The following is a 26,765-nucleotide window of genomic DNA, read 5'->3' as shown; positions in this document are numbered from 1 at the left end:
AAGGAACAAAGGATTAGGAAATATGCTGAGGCAGAGCAAAGGGAAAAGACAGGGTCAGTCACACAAAAAAGTAAGGTCTGACCTTCTGATGAGAAAAACCTCTGAAGTATTCCAGTTGTTTGTTAATATATAATGAAGCATTTATAAAATGAGGAATGTTGCGAAAAATACAATAGGCCTCAATCTCAGGGAGTTTACAAGCCAAGAAAGACAGAAACAGATCAAAGAGTAAACATGTCTATCTGAAAGGCACTGCATTAAAAGTTGGACCCAATTTAGGGAATATGATACAATTTCAGAAACTAAAACAATGCAGTGGGGAAGTGCCTAAATAATGTGCTGAGGCTGGAAATAGTACAAGTCTGGTTTGCGGTGAAGGAAAAATAAAGTCACTGCTAAAGAATGCAGCTTGTCACCAAAAGCTGTATCCTTTCCTCCAGTAGGAAATAAGAGTCAGCTCTTCTGATTTTCTCCTTACAGCCTTACAAGCTGCTGCTGGCACCACCCCCTCCCAAGCTGCAGTCTCCTACTGGGAATGTTTTCTCTGAATTTTGCCAGACTGAAACTTAAGGCCATAAAATGGAGGATTTGGAATAGATGGTTTCAATGCAAATTCTAACTCTGATGTTCAATGAATCTTGACCAAAAAAAACCCAACCCAAATAAACAAAAAACCCCAAAGATTAGTATTAATGCAGTTCCTAAACCATAAAGGATAACAATTACACATAGAAGGGGAAAAAAAGTCAACATCCCATCTATGATACTGACAAATGATATGATGTTATATTTAATGAAAAAGTGATATAAACCAGAGTGATCTGATGGAAAAAGAGCACTGCTTCCAGGGAGGTGGTTTGGCATTTGTCCGCTTTTTTTAAAAGAAATGAAAAAGTTGGCTTCTTTCATTCATTGCATAAAATATTCACCGAGCACTTACTATACAAGGTTATACACTGTTGTTGTTTCTCAGTGCCATCGAATTGAATCTGACTCTTAGAGACCTGTGCACAGCAGAGTAGAACCCTGCCTGGTCTTTTTGCACCATCCTCTCACCTTCTGGCGCTGTATCAGACAGTGCTCCACTGCTATTCATAGGGTTTTCGTGGCCAATTTTTCAGAAGCGGGTGGCCAGGTCCTTCTTCCTTGTCTGTCTTAGTCTGGAAGATCCGCTGAAACTTGTCCATCATGGGTGACCCTGCTGGTATTTGAAATACTGGTGGCATAGCTTTCAGCATCCCAGCAACACGCAGCCGCCACAGTATGACAACGGATAGACAAGTGGTTTGGTTCTCTGACCGGGAAATGACCCAGGCCACTGCAGTGAGAGCACTGAATCTTAACCCCTAGACCACCAGCGCTGGCTACAGGGTTATATACATTATCCTAACTGGGGGAGGGCTGGTAGGCATTATCACCACAGGCACTCAGCATTAGCAAATCATTAGATAAGCTTATTCATCCACCTAAAGCTCAAGACAAATGAAATCAAGGTCACATTTTGAGCCTAAGCATCAATTTCTTGAACACCTAACCACATTTCAGATACTCTTTTAGGCAAACGGGATATAGTGGTGACCAAGACAGATAAGGTAAGGTCTCTATCCTTATGAAGCTTAAATCCCTTATAGTAGGGGCACACAGAGAGAATAAACAAGAAAAGATAACTACCTCACTCACAGATCCTACTATCCCCAAACTGCCCAGGACCTGGCAACTTCTGCGACAGGCATGCATTCCAGTGGACCCATAGGCTAGCCAACATTTGATGACTTGCACCTCCTGACTGGTGAAGAGAGGTTGAACCAATCAGATTCTTTCTTTAGAATTAGAATTGGAAAACTGAATCAAGTGACCTGAAAGGTCATCAAGCAGCAAATAAGAGGCATATGTAAATTGAGGTTATGAGGAAACTGATGGTATGTAAGACAGATTAGAAATGCTGAGTGAAGCAGTCATTAGGAGAGCTCACAAATGAAAAACGCTGAAGCCCTGGGTAAGAGAAATGGGAGAGTGGCTGCCTTGGTTCACTGACAGCTTTCTGATTCTAATCCATGTGTATTATTAAAATAAAGCATCTTTCCTCTGAATTAATTTTGTCTAAAACAAGAGTCTCCTAAGCACCACCACCATTTTCTTTCCTAAATTAGACTACTCTTTCCTTCTCACCAAGCAAACTGGTTTCCAGAGGGGAAATGACAACCACTTACCGACAAAGAATTGCTTACCAGTGAGGCAGATCTCCAGGTTAGTTGTAGGCTAAGAGATATTCCTCTTAGTACATGAGTTGTTGTTGGAACCATTTCTTTGCTATAGCCAAAATATACTAGAATTTTTCTCATTTAAGCATCCTATCTTTGAATTTTACCAGCTCAAAGAATAAGAACACACATTTCAAAAATTTTGCCTTTCATCCTTAAATGGAAGATGCAAATACAAGTCGTATTTGAAAGCTAGGATTAGTAAGCCCAAGAATTCTTTGCAAAACCAAGAGTCAGAATACATGTAGCCTTTAAGGAGTTAAAAGATGAGAGTTTTTTAAAAAGGTATTAATTCTAAAAAGAATATGTCTGTAGCAGCCAAGGGTTGGCTTTGGAGCTCAGGAAGTCTGGTATTGCATTTACTGCACTAAGTTCTCTAACAGACACGCTCCTCCTTTTTTTCTAAAGTTATTTTTTGAAGGACCAGGGCTAACATCACCAATAAAAATTAATCTCCTCCAAAGACTGCTGAACTTTAGTTGTCAGAATTTTGCAAAACTAACTCTTTAGGAAGTATATTGGCTTCTAAAAGTTTCTAAGGCTAAGTGGAAAACCACCCCATTATAATTCACACAATATAACTAACCCATTTAAAGTACACAATTCAATGGTTGTTAGTATGTTCACAGAGTTATGCAACCATCATTACAATTTTAGAACATTTTCATCATCTCCCCCCGACTCCCCTAAAAAACCCATACCCATTAGCAGTCATTCCCCCATTTCTCCCTAAATTCCCCAGCCCCAGGCAACCACTAATCTGCTTTCTGTCTCTATAGATTTGCCTATTCTGGACGTTTCATATAAATGGAATCAAACTAATGTGGTCTTTGGAGGCCTAAAACAGTAGGTTTTCAAAGTTCACCATGCTGTAGTATGTATCAGAACCTCATTCCTTTTTATTGCTGAATAATACTGCATTGTATGTATATACCACATTTTGTTTAGCCATCCATCAGCTGATGGATATTTCAGTTGTTTCCAGTTTGGGGCTATCATGAATATCCTGCTATGAGCATTTGTGTACAAGATTGTGTGGACGTACGTTTTCATTTCTCTAGGATATACACCTAGGAGCAGAATTGCTGGGTCATATGATAGCTCTATGTTCAGTCTTTTGAGGAACTGCCAAAATGTTTTCCAAAGCACTTGCACGATTTTGCACTCCCACCAGCAGTGTATGAGGGTTCCTTCCAATCTCTCCACATCATTGCCAAATCTTATTTTCTGTCTTTTTTATTATAGTCACCCTAGTGGTTTTGATTTGCATTTCCCTGATAGCAAATGATGTAAAGCATTTTTCATGTGCTAATTGGCCATTTGTATGTCTTCTTTGGAGAACTGACTATTCAGATTCTTTACCCTTTTTAAAATTGGGTTTTGTTTATTGAGTTCTAAGAGTTCTTTATATATCCCGGACATCAGTCCCTCATCAGATAAATGATTTGCAAATATTTTCTTGTATTCTATAGGTTGTCTTTTTATTTTCCTATTGGTGTCCTTTGAAGCACAAGTTTTTAATTTTGATGATATCTGTCTTATTTATTTTTTCATCACTTGTGCTTTTGGTATCATATCTAGGAAGGCTTTACCTAATCCAAGGTCATGAAGACTTACGCCTATATTTTCTAAGAGTTTTATAGTTTTAGCTCTTATATTTAGGTAGATGAACCATTAACTTCCATTCTTTGTATGTGGTCCAACGTCATTCTTTGTATGTGGACATGCAGGTGTCCCAGCACCATTTGTTGAAAATTGTTTTGAAAAGGCCTACATTTTATTTTGTTATTTTTCCTAGAAGCTTAATGAAATATTTTAGGATGGAGGTGAAAAGAATAAGGATCTTATAATACTGCTTATCTGAAGCAACCAGGGTCTCCTGAGGAGGCCTAAAATTAGTCTGACCAAGGACATTTGCTACATCCTCTAGTCAGATCAGCTGTGGCAGCTTCTACATAGGTGGTTCCTATTTTCTAATGCACTAGTCATTCAATATCATATCCCTAATGCTTGCCTTCTAATTGTTTGTGTTGTTTCATGTAACATACCCTAACATAGGAAACAAGAAAAATTACAGTTGTCTTATGATGATCCTCTTTAAGACACAGATACCGACAATGCCCTGGATCTCAACATTGAGCTATACTAAATGAGTAGTGAGATGCTGGTATCTGTCTACTAGACTACTCAGATTATGCCAAACATCAGCACTTACAAGTCTGGAAGTGAAAAATCAGGTTTAGTCTTTAGATTCTTCCTCGAGCTCAATTCCAGGTCAGGACATCAGGAAACTGTTTTAACTAGTAAGAGAAATGGAGACTAGCAGAATATGGAATTTAGAGTGCTTAAGTCCTTTTGGCAATGCACCTCAAAAAAAAAAAAAAAAAAGCATCCTAACTTGACCTTGGTAGTACAAATGTAAATAAAACAAAAGTTAAGATTACTGGAGAGTTATTAATCTTAGAACCGAAATGTAAAGTTGTTCTGAGCAAGGCTACCTACTCACCAGCCAGCTATTTGTAACTTATTTTCAACCGAAACTGTCAGCACACTACTTTTTCATAAAATGCTCCCTGGCACAATTTCTAGATAATGAAACACATCTCATCATCTCCTCTACCACCACCAGGAATCAAGAAAACTTACCTTGGAATATCAAGAAATAACCTAAATGTACAGGAGAATAATATAGACTTAACGGATTATTTAACGGCTTTTAAAGATTTTATTTATTTATTTTCCCCCCAAAGCCCCAGTAGATTGTTGTATGTCATAGCTGCACATCCTTCTAGTTGCTGTACATGGGACGCAGCCTCAGCATGGCCGGAGAAGCGGTGCGTCGGTGTGCGCCTGGGATCTGAACCCTGGGATCTGAACCCGGGCCGCCAGCAGCAGAGCGCACGCACTTAACCGCTAAGCCACGGGGCCAGCCCTTAACAGCTTTTAAAAATTAGAGCTCTAAAAATTGTGGCAACATGAGAAAATGCTTATAAAATGACATTAAGTAAAAATTAAAAGGATGCAAAAATATTAGAGAGTACTATTACACATGCATTTAAAAATATTTTACATTGGAAAAAACTGTATGGAAATATACACTGAAATGTTAACTGTGGTTGCAACAGAGTATTGAAAATATGAGTTATAATTTTCATTTCTAAGTAACTGCGTTTAACTTGCAATTTACTATAAAAAAAGGAAAGAAAACCTTATAAAGTTGGTGTCACTAAGTAAATAGCTAATTTTAAAAGTTATTGTTAGGGCTGGCCCCGTGGCTTAGCGGTTAAGTGCACGCGCTCCGCTGCTGGCGGCCCGGGTTCGGATCCTGGGCGCGCACCGACGCACCGCTTCTCCGGCCATGCTGAGGCCGCGTCCCATGTGCAGCAACTGGAAGGATGTGCAGCTATGACATACAACAATCTGCTGGGGCTTTGGGGGGAAAAATAAATAAATAAATCTAAAAAAAAAAATAAATAAAAGTTATTGTTAGAAAATCCAATTTATAAGCTGAACAGAAAAGTGAAAGCAAAATAGAGACAAGTCACAATGCCTATTTAATTCTGCTAAAAACATGACTTTCACAGCTGAGTCTAACTCTACTTTTTTAAAATAGAGGTGAAATTCATATCACATAAAATTAACCAATTTAAAGAGAACAATTCAGTGGCCTTTAGTATATTCACAATGCTGTGCAACCACTACTCTAACTACTTCCAAAACCCTTTCATCACTCCAAAATGAAACTCTGTCTCCCCTAGGTAGTTACGACCCATTCCCCCTTTTCCTCAGCCTCTGGCTACCACCTGTTTCTATGGACTTACCTATTCTGGATATTTCATATAAATGGAATCACAGACTACACGACCGTTTGTGTCTGGCTTCTTTCACTTAGCATAATTATTTGAGGTTCATCCGTGTTGTAGCATACATTAACTTCATTTTTAAGATATAGTGAATCAGTCAAAAAATACATATATATATGTTTTTAGTCTAATTTTCTTTTGAGAGTCCCTTGTATATAGGGTCCTACTATTACCTAAGCAATATTTAGTTTCAACAATGCAACTTGGAATGCAACGATATACAAATCAGTGGAAATTAACTTTTTTATACTTAAAAGTATAAAAGTAAAGAAAAAGGATAGATTGTTAACAAATTTCAAAATATCTTTTTAAAGCGCACAAACCAGTCTCAGTTTAGAATTACGTAATGAAATCCAATGACAGAACATGCTATGTACCATAAGTCAAGAAAATTGTCTGGGGGCTGGCCCAGTGGCGCAAGCAGTTAAGCGCGCGTGTTCTGCTGTGGCGGCCTGGGGTTTGCCGGTTCGGATCCCAGGCGCGCACCGACGCACCGCTTGTCAAGGCATGCTGTGGCGGTGTCCCATGTAAAGTGGAGGAAGATGGGCATGGATGTTAGCCCAGGGCCAGTCTTCCTCAGCAAAAAGAGGAGGATTGGCAGATGTTAGCTCAGGGCCGATCTTCCTCACAAAAAAAAAGAAAAGAAAAGAAAATTGTCTGGTGTTACAAAATAGCTATGTGACCTGTCACATCCATTCAGTCAAATTTCCAAGAGCAGAGGAAATCAAATGTTGTTACAGATTTGGCTTTTATATTAAACGGCAGCTATTGAGGAATCACTGAAGAAGTATAACATAGAAGTTGTATTTTAACAGGTTACCTGGCAGTGTAGACAAGATACACTGAAGAAGGCAATGAAAGCAGGTAGGAACAGAAGTTTGAGATAACAGACCAGAGGTTGTTAATCTGAAGTCCAGGGCTTAAGCGAGTACAGTCACGCATCCCTTAACAATGGGGAAATGTTTAGAGAAATGCGTCGTTAGTTGATTTCTTTGCTGTGCGATCATAGAGTGTACTTACAGAAACCTAGATGGCATAGCCTATTACACACCTAGTCTATACGGCACTAATCTTATGGGACCACTGTCTGTATATGCGGTTCGTCATTGACTGAAACGTCGTTACGTGGCACGTGACTGTACACAAATTCCTTGAAATTGCATGCAAAATTCTGTGCATCTTTCTAGGAAGAGGATTTATGGTTTATAGTTTTCAGCTTCTCAAGAGTTATTAAACAAAGAAAGGGTTAAGAAACACTTATGTGAACTTGGATGGTTGCCAGAGAAACAGAAAAACCATTTGAAGGAATATAAGGAAAAAATCCAAACAAGGGGATAAGGGAAGTCTTGATTTTTGATACTTGAACACCCAGTCCCACAAGAAGCCCTCTCAAACAACTCTAACCGAAAGTTAGCTCTCGCACCTCAAGCCTCCTGTAGCACCTGTTGTGCCCATGACTTGGTACTGTTTCATGTTTGTATGTATCTTATACTTGGCCCGTGATACCTAACAGTGTGAGTGACATCACAGACCCACTAAAATTGTTGAAAAAATTATAACCATTTGAAGGCGCCTTAAGTAATTCTGCAAACAAATTTATAATTTAGGCTTAACCAATTTTTCTATTTTAGGTTACAATTACAAGTTCTATAACTGATAAACACTGGTAGAAAACTGAAATTCTTTGGAAATTAGGCAATTCTGTGGAAATATCTTCTTAGAGAGTTTCTGAACCCAAAACACATTCTTTGCCCTAAAGAGGGCTCCTTGCCCTCCAGATGGGATAGATCCATTTACCCTTGAATGAAGGGTCCCAGTTTGAGGCTACCAAAAGTAGGCCTAATTCTTCGTTATTAAAAGGTGACTACTGAAAGTGACTCTTGACTGACAAAACACATAGTTTCAGGAATTCTCCTGGCTGTTATCTCCAACTTTGGTCCAGTGACTCTTCACCTCCATCTAGTTTACTGACCCAGCTAGATTTCCCTAGGTAAGGTATAATTCCTGTTCATTTGACCAAGTAAGTCTCCACATATCAGCTCTTTAACCTAAATATTCAATTTCCATTTGCTGGCCCCAAAATGGACCATTCTAGCTTTCTGCACCTAGATCATTTGGGCCCCTTAACTTCTAGAATGAACCAACAGCCCTGCCCACCTGTGTACATATCTCCATTTAGTCTTTCCATCTTGTTAAAATAGAGGCACTATCAAAAGAATGGTAACAACCTAAATGTCCATCAAATAGGGAACTGGATAAATAAATAATAGTACATACAATGAATACTATGCAGCCCTAGAGAAGAATGAAACTTTTTATGTACTGATAGGGAAATAGCTTGAAGATACAGTAAGTGGAAAAAAGAAAACCAAGGTCTAGAATTGTGTGTATAGTGGGCTATTTTTTGTATAAAGGGGTGGGGGAGGACTATTTGTATTTGCACATGTGTATAAAGTCTCTAGAAGGATCCACAAAAACATTAACATTAGTTGCCTATGGGATGTGGAACTGAGTGGCTGGAGAACACAAGTAAGATGTTTCAACTATACTCTTGTAGAATTTGACCACATGAATGTATTACCTAATACTTAATTATTAAAAAATAATTTTAAAGATTTTATTTTCTTTTATGTAGGCCAAGCCTACTACCTCTGTTTGGATTCCATCTGTTTCCACCTTGTCAGAATCCTTACACTATAGATTTTTGCTGCTCTCCCTATGCAACCTCTTCTTTTCGCTGGATCCTTCTCATCAGCTTATAAACATAATCAAGTCTTTTTCACTAAAACAAACTAATCCACCTTCAATTCCTCATCCCCTTATTGCCCTATTCCTATACCCCTTCACAGCCAATCTTCTCCCAAAACAATCGGTTCTTGATGTTTCTATCCTAATCTCCTGGATATTCTTTCCATATAATCCATTACTAAATTCTGCTGTTTTTGTCTCAATTATCAACAGAATTCATAACTCTTCATCTCTATTGCCAACACCCCACCCAACAATATCCGCTAATGCAGTGGCTTCCTAACTAGTTTTCCCATAACCACTATCCCCTTCCAATTTGTTCTCAGAGACTTTTTAAATGCAAATCCAATTTATATAGTCACCCCCCCACCATCCCACTTAAAATCCTTTAGTGGCTAGCTTTCCACTGATCTAGGATAAAGTCCAAAATCCTTAATAAAGATAATAAATGTAAAGGACCTGGCACAAGCATCTTAATGACTAGTCCCAGGATAAACACATAACCACTTCTCTAAAATGCTCTTTTACAGAGAGGCAAGTTTGGATTCCTAAGAGATCTTGTTTGAGATACCGGACATGCAAAATATTTTAAATGTATTTCACAATCTTATCTTTTTGGCTCTATATCTTGGAGTGTTTTCTAAACTGCAGGTCATGACCTATTGTGGATTCTGAAATCGGTTTTAGAGGGTCACAACTAGGACTTTTTAGAAAATGAAATAGAACATACAGAATATATAGTAAGGGTCAACACTGTTATATGAAAATTGTTTCCATTTTTATAAACTGAAGCACGGTGTAAAATTTTTTAGTATGAATTGCCAAAAAATGTTTGAAAGCCCACAGTCTTAGCATTTTTTTTGAGATTATGATGCTGCCGTTTTCCTCGTGATACAAAAGTTTTTCATCTGTGACTAAGAAATTATACTTCAAGTTCATTTTCTCAATGGATTTCAGAATTTCAGCCATTTTAAAATGGCCCCATTTCATGCTACCTAAACTTAAATGAGGTCTGATAACTTACCTAATAGTGTTGCAATGGCAAAATTTAACTGAATTCCTATACCACACACCTATCAGAACACTGTGGCACAAACCCCAAAGGCTTTGTTGTTCTCGCAGCAGTGATATGCCCTCATGTCTTGCAACTCAAAGACTGCCTCTGGGAGATTCTTAACCTTCTTTGTGGCATGGAAACCTCTGGCAATCTGATCAGGGACCCCAATCTGACAACGGACCCCTTCTTAGTGTTTTTGAATGAATGAATACAGAAGATTACCAGGGAAATCAGTTACATTGAAATGCAGTTCTATCCCTGATCCTATAGGGATTTGTGGGCCTAAGGGAAAGTATTCATCAATCTAAAGATTACATCAAGCTTAGGAACTTAGACCTTAGAAGGAGTCCTGGCTAATTAAAGCATGTGTTAAGGGATAAATAAAAAGTATTTTGAGAAATAAAATCTAGGGAAGAGAGAAAATTCTAGATAATGAAACGCAGTGGGGGGGGAGAGGGGATGCGCATGTGAAAAATGCAACACTGATAAGCTTGACTCAACATTAAAGACGGTTCCTTCCCTTTCTCTATTTTTTTACTCTCATATGCATGTGGACTTCCTGCTAAAATCGACTTTACTTAAGCAAATTTGTGCCAAGGAAATTTTAAAAATAAATTTAAACTTAAAAAAAAAACAAGGTACCCATGTATCCAAATCCCCAAATAGTTTCTTCACAAATAAAAATGCTGCTTTACTCATAGATACTGCCTTTGGGCTGTCTCTATTGGCAGCTGCTAGGAAACATTACGACAAGCTTGATTATCTGGTTTTATAATATGCAGAATATTAGAAGAAGAGGTACTGCAAGGGCAGACATATTAACAGCAGATGAAGAACCATCTGACAGTGGGAAAAGACAAAGAGAAAAAAATGATAAAAAGTAGGTACAAGAATTAAAAGCAGAATAGACTTCACTCAATAACACAAATAATCCTACATAATTCAAGACTCTGGAGGCACCATTCTATTACCTCCAGAGTATAATAAACTAATCTTTCTAATAATTTTGAGTCAACAAAATGGGATGAAAATCTGCTCAGAAGTCAATATTTCAGTGATTTATAGGGGAAGGAGTGAGAATGAAAGGGGAAGGTTGTGAAGTTTGAAAAAGGATCCACTTGAGAATAAGTTTAGTAAGACACTACTACCAAAGGTAGTGTATTGGGACAAAAATTAGTGTTATGACCTCATGTCTTGCTAATGTCAACTAATGTTGAAAAAATGTTGTTAAAAATGTATAATATATTTTAGGTTTTCTATCCAAAACTTATCTATCCAAAATAAATCTTGTTTAAACTGGAACATTTCACTTAAATCTAATTGCAGGTGTACTTTCTACAGCTGAATCCACTGGATTCTCCTGTGTGAGTTTAATACCCCATCTTCTTTTTTACTTTTTTTAAGAGTTCTGTTTTTTTGGACCTCCTTGCGCCTCCATGAATCTGAACGGATTACTTATCAGTACCAATGGCTTCACGGCCCTCTTAGCTCCAGATCTGCTGCTATTACTTCTACATTTTAAAAAATATCACAGTAAAACGCAAGAAACATAATGGATACAAATGACTAGCGGAGATAATGTTAAATTAAACACATCCCACTATACTGCAATTAGCCTTAATTAATAGACAGGAATTGGTATCTTACTATCAATGATAAAAGATTACAACCATCTCTTATTTTGAATTCGGAAAGAAAGATTAGACAGGGAGCCCCAAGGGAGAAAAGAAAGGTGAAAGGGGAATCATCAATTGAGGATAGAAAAGAGGACACAGAACATCAAAAACACGCTTTGCTACCTTCAGCATTTTTGTTAATTTAGCAGAACACCGTTGTGCTATATGAAATCTGCCTTTATATGATCTATGAAATATTTTTAGAAAACCAACTTCATTATAAAGGATTCTCATTACCTCAATTATCACTGTATAAACCACTTCATTCCAATATCCCATTCTTCTGACAGATTCACTCTACTGGACATGGACTCCCAGGTTCCCACGACTGACTGCCTCTGAGCCAAATCTAGTGTATCATATCTATATCCATTCTTCTACTATTCCTCTGCCACATGGTGCAATTACCTCTACTGTCTAAAACTCAATTCTCATGGCTGCCCAGCTCTAATGCTAAGCCTGTTTCTTCATCTGTAAGATGGAAATAATAATATTCACTTTCATAGAATTATTATGAAAATTAATAACTTCTAGTTTCTGGTCTGGCATGTAAAAAGCTTAGAAGTCACCACTCCACCGTAACAAATATAAAAACGCGGAACAAACTGAAAAATCAACAACTCTTCTTAGATCTGTCAAAGAAGTGAGGTCACAAGGCAAACTGCTGATCCCAAAATTGGAGAGACAGACAAGTGAATACAGAAAATCACAACTTACTGGAGCAGAAACCCATCAGCAGAACCAGTGCTGGGGTAGGAAAACCTGAACTGTAATTGATGGACTCCTGGGGCTCAGTGTAAACAAGTATGAGTTAAAAACTCCAGGGGGACCTCACACTTTTTATTTAAAGTTTTATCTCCAGGAGCTGCACCAGGTCCTCATAGTGAGTATCAGAGAAAAATTCCCTCATGCTTCCAACAGGGGGGGAGGGGGAAAGGAACCATTTTGATGTACGCCAGAGCATTCTATTCTTCCTAACAAGGACTGCCCTCAGGAGACACTATTTTGCCAGAGCCAACCTGCTGGGGTATTATCAGAGCCTAACCTATTGGAGGAAATGGAAATACTCAAATCCAGCTGGCCCTAGCCTTCTACATGGGGGAGGGGAAATATCCAACTCCATTCCCCTCTTCCCATCCTGTCCCACCTAAGTGGGGGGAGGGTAGGCACACTGAGAATTGCAAATTAAAACATACACACTACTATACACCTATTAGAATGGTGAAAATCCAAAACAGTGACATGAAATGCTGGTGAGGATGTGGAGCAACAGGAACTCGCACTCACTGTTGGTGGGAATGCAAAATGGCGTAGCCACTTTGGAAGACAGTTTGGCAGTTTCTTACAAAACTAAACATACTCTTACCATATAATCTAGCAATTGTAGTCCTTGGTATCTACCCAAAGGAGCCGAACACTTATGTCTACCCAAAAACCTGCACATGGATGTTTATAGCAGCTTTATTCAACTGTCAAAACTTGGAAGCAAGCAAGACGTCCTTCAGCACATGAATGGATAACTAAACCGTGATACAAGACGACAATGGAATAACTACTCAGTGCTAAAAAGAAATGAGCTATCAAGCCATGAAAAGACATGGAGGAACCTCAAATGCATATTACTAAAGGAAACTTAAATGCATATTACTAAGTGAAAGAAGCCAATCTGAAAAGGCTACATACTGTATGATTCCAACTATATGACATTCGGGAAAAGGCAAAACTACGGAGACAGCAAAAGGATCAACGGTTGTCAGGGGTTAGTGGGGAGGGAGGGATGAATAGGTGGAACACAGAGGATTTTTAGGGCAGGGAAACTATTCTATATGATGCTATAATGGTGAACCCATGTCATTATACATTCGTCCAAACTCACAGAGTGTACAACACCAAGAGTGAACCCTAATGTAAACTATGGACTTTGGGTGATGATGATGTTTCACAGTAGGTTCATTAAAAGAAAATTAAAAGTGGCCCTATCAAAATCCCAGCAGGCTTATTTGCAGAAATTAATAGCTGATCCTAAAATCCATATGGAATCACAAAGGACTAAGAACAGCCAAAACAATGTTGAATAATTAGAACAAAGTTGAAAGATTCACACTTCCTGATTTCACAACTTATTATAAAGCTAATGTAGTACTAACATTAGGATAGATCAATAGGCCATAATTGAAGAATCTAGAAACAAACACTTACACTTATGGACAACTGATTTTGGGCAGGAATGCCAAGACAACGCGGAAAGAATGCTCTTTTAACAAATGGTGCAATAACAACAGGATAGTCACATGCAAAAGAATAAATCTGAGCCTTCCTTACACTACTCACAAAAATTAACTCAAAATGGATCATATACCGAAATGTGAGAGCTAAAAATATAACTCTTACAGGAAAACATAGAAGCACATCTTTGTGACCTTGGGTTAGACAAAACTTTCTAAGACACAGCACCAAAAGCTCAAGCAACAAAAAATAAATAAATAAATTGGACCTCATCAGAATAACTTTTGTGCCTCAAATAACACCATCAACAAAGTGAAAAAACAACCAACAAAATGGGATAAAACTTTTGCAGATCATACATCTGACAAGGGACTAGAACGTATAAAGAACTCTTAGAACTCAATATACAAAGACAACATGATTAAAAATGGGCAAAGGATCTGAACAGACCTTTCTCCAAAGAAGATATACAAATGGCCAAAAAGCACACAAAAAGATGCTCAAAATTATTAGCCTTTAGGGAAATGCAATCAAAACCACAATGAGATACCATTTTATAGCCACTAGGATGGTTATAATAAAAAAGACGATAATAACAAGTTTTGGTGACAATGTGTAGAAACTGGAACCCTTGTGCACTGCTGGTGGGAATGTAAAATGGTGCAAGTGCTTTGGAAAATTGTTAGGCAGTTCCTCAGAAGATTAAACATGGAATTACATGACACAGCAACTCCACTAAGTGTATAACCACTTGGTGTATAACCAAGAGAAATGAAAACACGTCCATAAAAACTTGTACACAAATGTTCACAGCAACATACATGAGAGCCAAAAGTGGAAACCCAAATGTTCATCAACTGATGAATGGCTAAACAAAATGTGGTAGAGCCATAGAACAGAATATTTCACAATAAAAAGGAATGATGTCATGACACATGCTACAATATAGACGAATCTTGAGAAAACATTATGCTAAGTGAAACAGGCCAGCCACAAAAGACCACATACTAGTATGCATGTTGGTATACATTTCCCATTGGGGAAATGCCAATTAAAACCACAACGACATACTTTTACGCACTTATCAGAATGTCTAAAATAAAATGGAGTGACAGTACCAGGTGCTGGTAAGGATGTAGAGCAAACAGAATTCTCATCCATTGCTGACAGGAATGTAAATTGGTGAAATCACTTTGGAAAACTATTTGGCAACTTATTTTGAAATGTGTCAAAAAATAGGATGGATCGATAGAGGGACGGATATGTGTTAAGACAAATACAGCAAAATGTTAACTACAGAATCTAAGTGGTGGGAATATAGGTGTTCAAACAATTCTGTGACTTCTCTTTATTTTTGAAAATTTCTGTAATAAAATGTTGTAGGACAAACTAAATATATATCTGCTCCACTACCCACCAATTCCACTCCTGGGTATACACCCAAAATAAATCGGTGCTTACGTACACAAAAAGAATGCTCATAGATTTATACAGCCAAAAACCAACACAACCCAAATATATACCAATACTAGAATGGATTTTTTAAAATGCACATTTATACAATACTGTACAGCAATGAAAAACAATATGGACTACTGCCACATATATTTAACAACATAAATGAATTTTACAAACAATGCTGAACAAATTATTCTATTTAAGCTCAAAACCAGGCAAAACAAATATACGGTGATAAGAGGTCAGAATAGTGGTTACCTTTGGGGAACGGGTATTGACTGTTGGAGGGGGTATGAGGGAGCCTTTTGGGCGGTTGGAAATAGGCTATATCTTGATGGTGGTTATAATATGTAAAAGTTCACTGGGCCATACAGTTAAGATACTATTAGCTGTACTGTTAAAGATGTACTCTTTATTGTATATAAACAACAAAAAGGTTTACTTACACACACACATACACATATTACACTTTCACTGTACAAGATTATACAACTCCCTCTAAATTCATGCTCATCACCTACTGATGATGATTATTTCAGGTCTAAACCCCTCCTGCCCCCCACAGTTTAATCAGGAAAGATCTTTTGCTTATGTTCATTTTTTACACCAATGTTCACATAAGATTTCATTTGAAGTCTTCAAAAGCTAAAAAGTAAATTTGTGATTCACTGCTATCACAAATTGATTCCCCAACTTCAAAAGTCTACATCAAACTATTTAATACTTGATTATTACTATTTCACAGTGAACTAATAAATGCTTCATGTATAGACATTAATCTTGTCCCCTTAACTAAAATGGTAACTCCTTAGGGGTAAAGGACTCATTTCTCCTTTCCCCTTGGTGCCTAACACATACTTGTTGACTGACAGAAGAAACTAGGTGTCCTGGTTTTTATCCTTAAGCCTTTCCACTCAGTTTATGGTAAACTTCTTTTTTTCCACAAATATAAGAATTAAATTGTTATACAAAATTATATGCAATTTTAACTAATTGGGTCAGTTATAAAAATCTTACTCTTCTTTAAAGCCATTAAAGCTTCATAAGAACTCAGAAAACTTTAATAAATTTAGAAACAAATATACCTGGAATATTGCTTTCTTCATTCTCAGACTTCCAGATCCCTTAGTTACCTTACTGTATGCTCTCTAGATTAAGTAACAAGATAATTACTCAACTGGCCCCTGGGATCACACTCCAGGTTGGCTATTTAATTAAAAGATAGGTATATGTGCATTCATATTAAACTGATCTCAAAGCATTCTTTAATCAGTTAAAATAAGGAACTCTCCTAAGACTTCAAAAGCAACACACCATAAAGCCAACTTGAATATCAAAATCAAAAGGTCAGGCAGATTCCCCAAGAGCAGAAAATATATTTAGTTCTCCCTTATCACTTTACTTTTCAATTGCATGTAGCGATCTCTTCTGCTATCAAAAACACACACTTTGGCTGTCTATAAGCCAGCTTTTCCTCACATCTTTCACTCATATTTCTACTCTGAGTCTTTAGTATCTATACCACCTCATTCTTTCTTTCATTTATATCACAACTGCAAAAATCCTGAATTCTGAGCATGTTAACAATATCATAAATATTTGTTAAACTCAATATTAAAAGTTACTGGTAAGGAATCAATCTCTGGAAATTTGTTACAGCCTATATTTTAATAACCTATTTGAACACAGGACAGAAATACATCATCCCTAACTCTTTGCTTGAAGGAAGGTTAATACATAGACGATAACTATATTCCCAAATGGCTTGAGGCAAGATGACAAAGAAACATAACATCTAATTCCAACTGTATTTACAACCATCCTCTTTTCATGTCCCTCCTCATTTCTAAAATTTAACTTGGCTGAGACACAGTAAAGACAGAAGACAGAGAGAAAGAAGTGGCACAAGTTGAAGAAAAACGTCAGGGAGAACCTACAGTAGCCATTCCGTGACAATTTTTCCATTTAGAAAAAAACATAATTAAGATCTTTAAAAAAAGAATTCCATTCTACCTAAAGTATTATATTAAGATTTTAAAAGACCTAAATTTTACAATAAAATATGGAGGTTTCTAGAAAGTATTAACTAAAAAATATTTTAAGAAAGTCAAGTTCTCAGATCCTTTTTACCAAGCAACTCATTACCCCTACTTTCTCAAGTTACCCTATAATTAGCTCTAGAATTAAACTCTGACACAGAGACTGTCCTAGTCTTAAAAGTGCATACATTCTTAATGGCAAAGAATCAGACTTAATTAAAGGACATCCAGAGTGGGAGATCAGGCATAAACAAATAAACCAAACCCCTGCAACAATAGTTACAAATAAATAAGCAAATACCTTTGCTTATTGACTAAATAAAAACGGAGGCAAGCTGAACAACACAGAGCACAAACCAAACTCAACTAAAAAAAAGTTGTAAAGAGATTAACTTTCCCAAAGCTCATGCACTTGAGAAATTAGAAGTGACAGGACAAAACTGAATATAGTCAGATAAAATAGTTAATGTGGGAGAGAAAAATAGCAGAACCCTTTAAAGTACAAAGGCCAAATACTAAAGCACAGGATTCTGAGAATAACATATAGAGGGAAACAACTCCAAAAGTTCACACTCTTACAGAAAGACATAATCATTGATTTTCACATTTATTCAAGTATTTGAGGGCCTGCTATATGAAAAGCATAGTTCTAGCAGTGCAAAGATGAATCATCAGACTTGGATTCTAGTAGAGGAGACATGACATTGTTATAAATAATTAAAATCAAACAGGAAGGGTAAGGTGTCCTAAGAATAGCGAACAAAGTGCTAAAGAAGTACAGATTAAAAAGTTATTCGTGTTGGGGGAGATCAGAGGAGTCATGGCATTTGAGATGGACCTTGAAAGCTAGAATTTACATTGGGAACTATTAAGGGAAGAGCATTCTGGGAAATGGGAATAGAATGAGCAAAGGCAGAGGGTGGAAAGCACAAGGCATTCATAGAATATAGCAAACTGTTCAGTCTGACTAGAGTATAGCTTGTATACAAGGCTACAAAAAGCTCAAAAAGTATATAAGGAGCCAGATCGTGACTTGGAATACTAAGACAGAGATCTTCAGTGATGAGTCATGAAGAATCATTAAGGATTAAGAGCAAGGGATCTGATCTGGATAGAATTTATCAGCAGTGAGGAACGAAATGAATGAGGAGGAGAGGAGACATCAATTAGGTCATCCGGGAGGTAATGAGGACTTCAATTACGGTGTTGACAGCACAGTAGTCACTGGGTGTCTACAATGTGTAAGGTGCCACTCCACTCCACTTTAAAAAATTTTTAAATCTTAACACATCATTCTAATTTTTAAGTAAACTGTAATCGGAAAAATAGTAACTGTTAAAGCACCAAGACCTGATTAATAAGGTAATATATGATTTCCAGATAAATATTATAAACAAAAAGTATTGTACTTGAAGAAATCAAGAGTGAGAGAGGGGGCCGGTCCAGTGGCGCAAGCGGTTAAGTGCACGTACTCTGGTGCTGTGGCCCGGGGTTTGCCGGTTCGGATCCCGGGCGCACACCGACGCACTGCTTGTTAAGCCATGCTGTGGCGGTGTCCCATATAAAGTAGAGGAAGATGGGCATGGATGTTAGCCCAGGGCCAGTCTTCCTCAGCAAAAAAGAAAAGGATGGGCATTGGATGTTAGCTCAGGGCTGGTCTTCCTCAGAAAGAAAAAAAAAAAGACAGAAAAAAAAAAAACTTTATAAAGAGTGAGAGAGAAAAAAAGTGGTCAGGGAAGGTTTATTAAAGAGGCTAGAGTTCATCTGCACCTCAGGGAAAAGGTAGAACTTCAAGAGGAGGGATAAAATTTCACACAAAGGACATTTTTTTTAAGTTAAATAATTTGTTTAATAAGAACAAGATATGTGAAATACATTTTGGGTAATTTCTACCAAAGTGGTAAACAAAATGCTAATACATAAAAAAAAACTTCAATTACCTGAATTTAACTTCACAAAGATATCAGAAAAACAAGGTATTAATATATTATTACAGCTTTGAATTCTTAAAAATAAGTATTTTATTATATCCTAGATTTTTAAAGGAGGAAGATTACTTTAATGAGTTCTATAGGAGAGATCAAGCCTTTTTTTTAAAAAAAAAAACATCTTGAAAGCTTTACTCAGTCACAATTTGAAATAACCAAAATGTTATGTTTTGGTATTTGCGGAAGAAGTTCCTCAAAACACAACATAATCTGATATAAAATCCTCTTGCTATGTTACATGCAAGTAGCAACCAGGATTTGAACTCAGTTCCATCTGACTTCAAAACCAGAGCTATATTTGCACTCACTGCTGTATTAACAATACCTTCTTTTCTTCTGATTTTAAAATCTCAAATGTATTCATCACAAAGTGTAGGTATGACAGGAGGAAGAGATTAGTAAATCTCCAACTATATAACTACTGCAAAACTGAGAAACACCAATCTTCATTTCTACATACAGATAGATAGAAATACTGTAAAGTGGCTTTAAAATTTGTTCAATGAATATTAAGTTCTTTTTAACAGAGTGCCACTCTTGAATTAGCATATGACAAATGGGGGTCTTAAGAGTCACAGTGGTACCTCAACCTGTTCACATATACCTTTCAGCACTGGGCTGTCTACCTGGCCCTTCTCTCTTATAGACCTTCATTCTCCAGCCTTTCATGACTTATCCTCCCTCTCCACAACCCCTCTAAGACTGCCATTAGGGCAGATTTCATTTTACTCTTTTTAAACATTCAGGAAGGACAGAGCAGAGAACATGCCAAATTTCTTTGTTTTTACCTTCTAATTCAAGAAAAGCTCTAATCTTTCCCTCCCATTTCTTTAAGGATAAGGATTCAAGTACTTTCTCAAAAAACAAACAATTCCTTATAGAATATATACAGGGAGAAAAAAACACCTATTTTATCAATAATGATTTTAAACCAATTCCTATATTTAATATTATTGGGATTTGATTTTTAGGATTGATTCCTTAAAAATGATCCATAATGAAGGAAAAAGGGCACTAAGAATATGGATAGTTCTTTTTTTTAAAATTTTATTTATTTTATTTTTTTCCCCCAAAGCCCCAGTAGATAGTTGTATGTCATAGCTGCACATCCTTCTAGTTGCTGTATGTGGGACGCGGCCTCAGCATGGCCAGACAAGCGGTGCGTTGGTGCGCGCCTGGGATCCGAACCTGGGCTGCCAGCAGCGGAGCATGCGCATGTAACCGCTAAGCCACAGCCGGCCCTGGATAGTTCTTATAAGATATTCAACTGCACTTGCCTCAAAATAAATATGTTAATTCATTTAAAAGAAATCTACTTATTCAATCAGTAATTGAGTGCTTAATGTGTACCAGGCACTGTTCTAGGAACTTGGGAAACAATTTTTTTTAAATCTCCTTTCCTCAGGGCGCTTACCACCTAGTGGGAAGAGACAGATAATAAACAATAAATATAGTAAGTAAAGATAGTGTGTTAGAAAGTGATAAATGCCATGGGAAAAACAGAACAGGGTAAGGGAGAATGCTAGGGTGCTGAGGCAGGGTGCAATTCTAAATAGGTGGTCAGAGAGGGTTTAAGAAGGTGTCATTTGAGTAAAGACTTGAAGGAGGTGAGGGAGTCAGCCATGGTGATACCTGGGGGAAGAGTACTCCAGGCACAGAAAACAACCAGGGCAAAGGTCCTGGAGTATCCCAGGACAAAGAGGCCGTAGAGGCTAAAGGGAAGCCAGCAGGGGGAGGCAGTAGGACAGGTGTCAAGAGAAGTATGTGTGGGGGTAGGGGGTATAGACTATGTAGGGTTTATGGGACACTGTAAGGAATTTGTCTTTTACTTCGAATGAAATGGGGATCCACAGAAGGTTGAGCAGAGTGTCATGATCTGTTTTTACCAGAATCACTCTGACTGCTGGGTTAAGAACAGACTGGTCATTAGTGGGTTAAGAATAGTCATGCATTGCTTAATGATGGAGATATGTTCTGAGAAATGTGTGGTTAGTTGATTTCGTCGTTGTGTGAACATCATAGGGTGTACTTCCACAAATCTAGACGATATAGCCTACCACACACTCAGGCCATATGGTACTAATCTTACAGAACCACCGTCGGACATGAGGTGGGTCGCTGACTGAAAGGTACCACATGGCTGTATAGGGAGGGCAATGGTGAAAGCAGGGAGACCTGTTGGAAGGCCACTAAAGAAACACAGGAGAGAAACATGTACTTCCTATAAATTTTGACCATAATGGTGCAGCACTTACTTTTAACCATAAATAAATAAATGAACAAATAAAACAAATCTGTCAGATCCTGCTAATAGGAAATAACTGGAACTTACAGAAGTTCACCATACAGAGCTCTTGGCATATATGCACATTGTGCAACACAAACACAAAGGACATCTTTTAACTACTCACTACAGCAAAATACCAAGTGTGTTCCTTTATAATCAGCTATTACCTTTATGAATTTTTGTTTGTTTTTTTGAGGAAGATTGGCCCCGAGCTAACATCTGTTGCCAATCTTCCTCTTTTTTTCTTTTTTCTCTCCAAAGCCCCAGTACACAGCTGTATATCCTAGTTGTAGGACCTTCCAGTTCTTCTATATGGGACACCTCCTCAACATGGCTTGATGAGCGGTGACTAGGTCCGCGCCCAGGATCTGAACGGACGAACCCCAAGCCGCTGAACACGGGAACTTAACCGCTATGCCACCAGGCTGGCCCCTGCGAATTTTTTTTTAATCTTATTGCAGCTGAGACTATTCTTTAAAGAAATAAGCCAATACTCCTGCAGCTCTGTTAATTATATACTATTTCTGAAGAAAAAATAAGTTACTTCTGTTCACTGAAAATATAAATCATTTACCTTAGATTGGTGTTTTTCAGATCATGTAAATTAATCATTCCTAAGAATTTATTTCCTTCAGGGGTGACAAAATTTTTTCCACAAAAGTTTCTTTTTATGTTACCATCTTTTAAAGAAATTATTTTCTTCCAACTGATACCAAATTTGCATATCAGTATCTGGGTCATTCACTTCAGGAAAAGGCAACCACAAAAAAATCCCACTGTCACAAATAACATGTTTCAAAGAATGTTCCTTCATGATAACAACAAAACTCTCCTTATCATCTAGTCCTCCTGGAAAAGGCAAATACACTTCCCATAAATTCTAAAGAGTTATCCTTAACACTATATTATCATAAGGATAAGAGAAAGAGGGCAATAAATCAAAGATACTCAACTTGTCTGGAAAGGAGCTAGGGAACGTGTAAGGAGATTTTGAAATAAAATTTCATACCTCTAAAAAAATTTGCTCGTGAAACTGAAATAAGCACGTTATGAGGGAAACGAAGAGTGAAATACAATTCAATTGCTTCAAAGATGTGGAAAGACATCCAGATTTAGCTTGGATTTTTTAAGACTTCCCCTGTGACAATTCTTTGTAAGAAATGGGTGTGTAAACTTACGAAACATAAGATGGAATTCAAATTCACTAATTCATTCAACATTTAAGTGCTTCTTATATTCCACAAATTGCTGGAAGCACTGGGGACAGAGACCCTGTTCTCAAGGGCTTATAGTCTTCACTTATCCCGGAGTTACTGAGTATTTACTGTGAGCCAGATGCTGGGGATACAAGAGCAAACAGGAGACACAGGGTCTCCACCTGCATGCAGCTTACACTGAGGGAGGAGGGAAATGCCCAAGGATGAGACATACATCTAACTAAACAAGGATAAACACTCAAGTGTTATATGTGCTGCTCATGGAAGCGTAGAGGGAGGGTTCGGGGGGGGGGGACACAAACAAGGAAGTGCATGGATTCAGGGGGGAGAGAGGGAAATACAGGAACTTCAGGTAGCAGGTGACACAAGAGAGCTGAGTCCTCAAAGAAGATTAGATGTTCACCTGGCTGACCTTGGGGGAAGGGCTCCAAGCAGAGGGAGCAACTGGAGCAAAGGCAGAGGGGTGTGAACAGGCTGGTGTATTTGGTAGGCCTGGAATACCGAACGTGAGAGAAGTCACGGAGGCTTCTGTATGACACAGTTAAGACTGGACTTCATTGGTATATATGAAACCCCTGAAGGGTTTTATCCAGAAAACCAGCAAAAGTGATCAGGTTTTTCTGGTGTGATGAGACACTGGTTTACACAAGAATGAGAAAAGAATAACACTAGATAATGATGTCACCACATGAAACAACAAAGGAAACTGCCTAGTTAGAAAACTAAACCTCCTTCAGGAAAAACATTAAGCCACTTAACTACCCGAGCCCTTCTGGAAAAAGTTTTTAATCAACATCATTTAAAATCGAAAAAGCAGAGGAAAAGGTTTTATATATATTACGGATTATAACATCTACGTATCTATTTTGAGGTTTCTCAAGAGGTCTTAGCTCTTTATTAATTGTGTAAACACATCTGGGGCTGCTGATTGTTGAACAAAAAGCAATGAAACTATTTAGGAGGAAGTCTGCTACATACGGAGACAAACGAGTAACAGAAGGTATTTCTCAAGTTAGGTTTAAAGGTTTCCAAAGTTCAAGATAATCAAGTTTTATTAAGTCAGCGTGATTAAAAGGTGTGTCATAGGGGTGGGGCAAAAGGAGGAGGGATTAAAAATTAATATATACATTTAAGTAAACAAGTAACTCTCGATGTCGCTGGGACTAAAATCACTTGAAGACCACTTAAAGGTCTTCTCCCAAGTAGAAGGAGAAATGAACATCTACCGGATCCAACTGACACAAACGGACAAGGGAGGAGGGGAGGAGGGAGACAGGACACGACGATCACACATGAAAATTTAAAGGGGCGGGGGGCAACCACCTATCCAGAACTCACAATCCAGCTGCCGGTGCGATAAGAAAACCATCCCCAAACCTCACAGCTTAGATTCCACGATTCAGGCATAAAGGCAGGAAAATGTCACTCCCAAACTCCACAAGCTAACCACCAGTCACTGGCCAAGGGGCTATGATCACATACTCGGATCCCAGAACTCAAGGACAGAGGGTACCATCCCCACACCATGCTCGAGGGAGAGGTGAAGGATCCCCTCTATTCTGGGAGTAGGGAGCAATCACTCCTGGATCCAGGCCTAAGGGGGTCAACGCCCCCCAGGCCAGGCCTTGCCGAGGCCAGGGGCAGTGACAGCCCCGAAGCCCCCTCAATCTGGGCTGGAGCTGTTTCTGCTCCTCGCACCCCCTCCTCCCCAAATACACACCCTCCCCTACCTGATATGGCGGCGGCGGCTCCTGATCCGGCTCCGTCCCCTCGCCAAAACTAGCCCGGTCGGACTGAGACTCGTGAAGCAGGGAGATGTCATCCGAAGTGGGGGATTTGAGGCAGTTCCCCATCTTCCGGAGCTGGGGTGTGTGATCTGGGGGAGTAAGAAAGCAGTGGCGGGGTCGTCGCACGCTTCGCGGTAAGCCGCGGTCAGCGAGGTGGGGTCGGGCGGCAGGCCGGGGCTCAGGCGGCGGCGGCGGCTCCCCCGCCCCCCGGCGCCGCCGAAGGGCCGCTCATGCCAGTCCCCGGGGGTGGGGGCTCAAGGCTGGGCCACCGGCTCCGCCGGGGTCGCGGCGGTTGCCTCCCGTGAGGCGGCGATGGGGGGCGGGGGGGGCGGGGAGACGAAGCACTTCCCCACCCCGCCCCCCCGCGGGGCGGCGGCGGCCACGGAGCTGCTGGGCCTAATCCAGGTCAGGAGGGGGGGGCGCGGCCGTCGCGGCTGCCTCAGCTGCTGCCTCAGCTGCTGCTGCCCCTGCCGACGCCGGAGCCACGGCCGCGGGCCTCATCCTACTCCGCCTCAAAGCGGCGGCGGCGCCCAGAACGAGGCCAGCTGCGGCCCTGCGTCATGCCGCCTTGCGTGCTCTGGTCCCGCCCCCGGCGCCGGGAGGCGTGGGCAGCTCCGGCCGCGCGGCCGCACCCCCCTACCCCCACCCTCTCCCAGCTGTTCCTGGGCTGCGTCAGTTTCTTTCTTTCTTTGACAGTTGACTGGGTACCTGACTCCGAAACCTCTCTCGGTCTCTCGCGCCTCCCATATACTCTTCTTCTCCACTCACCTCAGCTCTTACCTGTGCACTGTTCTGACGGGCTTCTCACTGCCTTCTGCCGGGTGATCTATTTATAAACCCATATCTGATTCTGTCGCTCCCTAGGTTAAAATGTTAATTGGCTTCCCCTTTATCCCTTCGGAATAAAGTCCAAGCTCACTAATGAACCTTCCCCTCTGTCTCCAGTCACTTCCTTATCCTCGTCCGTCACAACCAGAGAGATTCTTCCTCCAGTTGTATATCTGGGATTGTTCTGTTTCTTTCCATTCCCACCACCATAGTCCAAGCCACCATTATCTCTTGCCCACACTACTGCAACACTCTCAGCTATTCTCCCTGCATTCGCCATTGCCCCCATCCAATCCACTATTTGCACAGTTGAATTATCTTTTTAAAATGTAAATCTGATCATGTCACTCCCCTGTTTAAAACCTTAATGGCTTCCCGATACTGTTATAAGTATTCTTAAATGCTTTTCAAATCTGACTACCTCCCCAATCTCATTACCAGCATTGCCTCGTCACCTATTCTAAACTCTAGGCTGTCTAAATAAAGTACTTTCGGTTATCTAGAAAACTGTTCCCTCTGGCTGAAGCCTTTACCCATGTTGTTTCTCTGACAGAAACTCACTTCTCCCCACTCGCAGCCTTCTACTTCCCATCAGGCTAACTGTTATTCCCACTTGTCGTTCCTGGACTCAGCTTCATTTCCCCTGGGAAGGCTCTTCTAACCCTCCAGTCTGGGTTAGTCACCTCCTCTGTGCTCTCAGTCCTTGAGCTTTTCTCTGCCACAGCCTGATCAAGCTGAATCATCTGTCCCTCTTTTTGTGCAAAGCCTGGCACATTGCCTAAGGTAGAGTAGGCTCTCTTCTGGGTTGAATGAACAAACAGCTCAAGAAGCAATGTGTGCAAAGGAAGGAAACAAGAAGGATGGGAATGCTCCTAAGAGTGATTCATTCAACAAGAAGACAAGAAGTTGGTCTTGACTCCATTTCTTTTTTTCACCGTTTACTGATTTTTTTTTTTTTTGCTCCAGACCCTATGCTAGGCACTAGGGAAACTGATTGACCAGACCTGACTTGTTCCTGATGGAGCCCAGAGTCCAGCTGGTAAGACAAGTAAACAGATGAGTCCTTCTGCCTCCCGTCATCAAAGGTTTTTAGAGGGCCCAGAGGAGAGTGATTAGATCATTTGGATGAGAATCAGAGAGGATTCTTGGAGGTAGGACTGTGTTAAACTAGTATGGGCCTGAGTGCTTTTCTGTTCTACTGTAGAATAGAAACGTCCCTATTTTACAAAATCACTTATTTAAATGCTTTCATATTCCATATTAAATATAGCCTTTTTGCTGTATGCCCTCTTCTGCTAGACTTGCCTTCCTTCCCGTTAATAGCTCCCAC

The 26,765-nt window shown here is 39.4% G+C and overlaps 1 protein-coding gene across 1 annotated transcript in view; it reads right to left on the bottom strand.

Moving 5' to 3' along the window:
- Positions 1–25,098, bottom strand: part of RNF11 (ring finger protein 11) — a 38,619-nt gene extending 13,521 nt beyond the window's left edge. Inside the window, exon 1 of the mRNA XM_058552373.1 lies at positions 24,551–25,098. Within this exon, the coding sequence (XP_058408356.1) occupies positions 24,551–24,673 (123 nt within the window). The 5' untranslated portion in view covers positions 24,674–25,098. The remainder of the gene's footprint in view (positions 1–24,550) is intronic.
- Between the last annotated feature and the right edge of the window lie 1,667 nt (positions 25,099–26,765).

The sequence above is a fragment of the Diceros bicornis genome, chromosome 13 (genome assembly GCF_020826845.1).
Source record: "Diceros bicornis minor isolate mBicDic1 chromosome 13, mDicBic1.mat.cur, whole genome shotgun sequence".
NCBI lineage: Eukaryota > Metazoa > Chordata > Mammalia > Perissodactyla > Rhinocerotidae > Diceros > Diceros bicornis.
The sequence above is the reverse complement of the archived record's forward strand: the minus strand, read 5'-3'. Positions and strand labels throughout refer to the sequence as shown.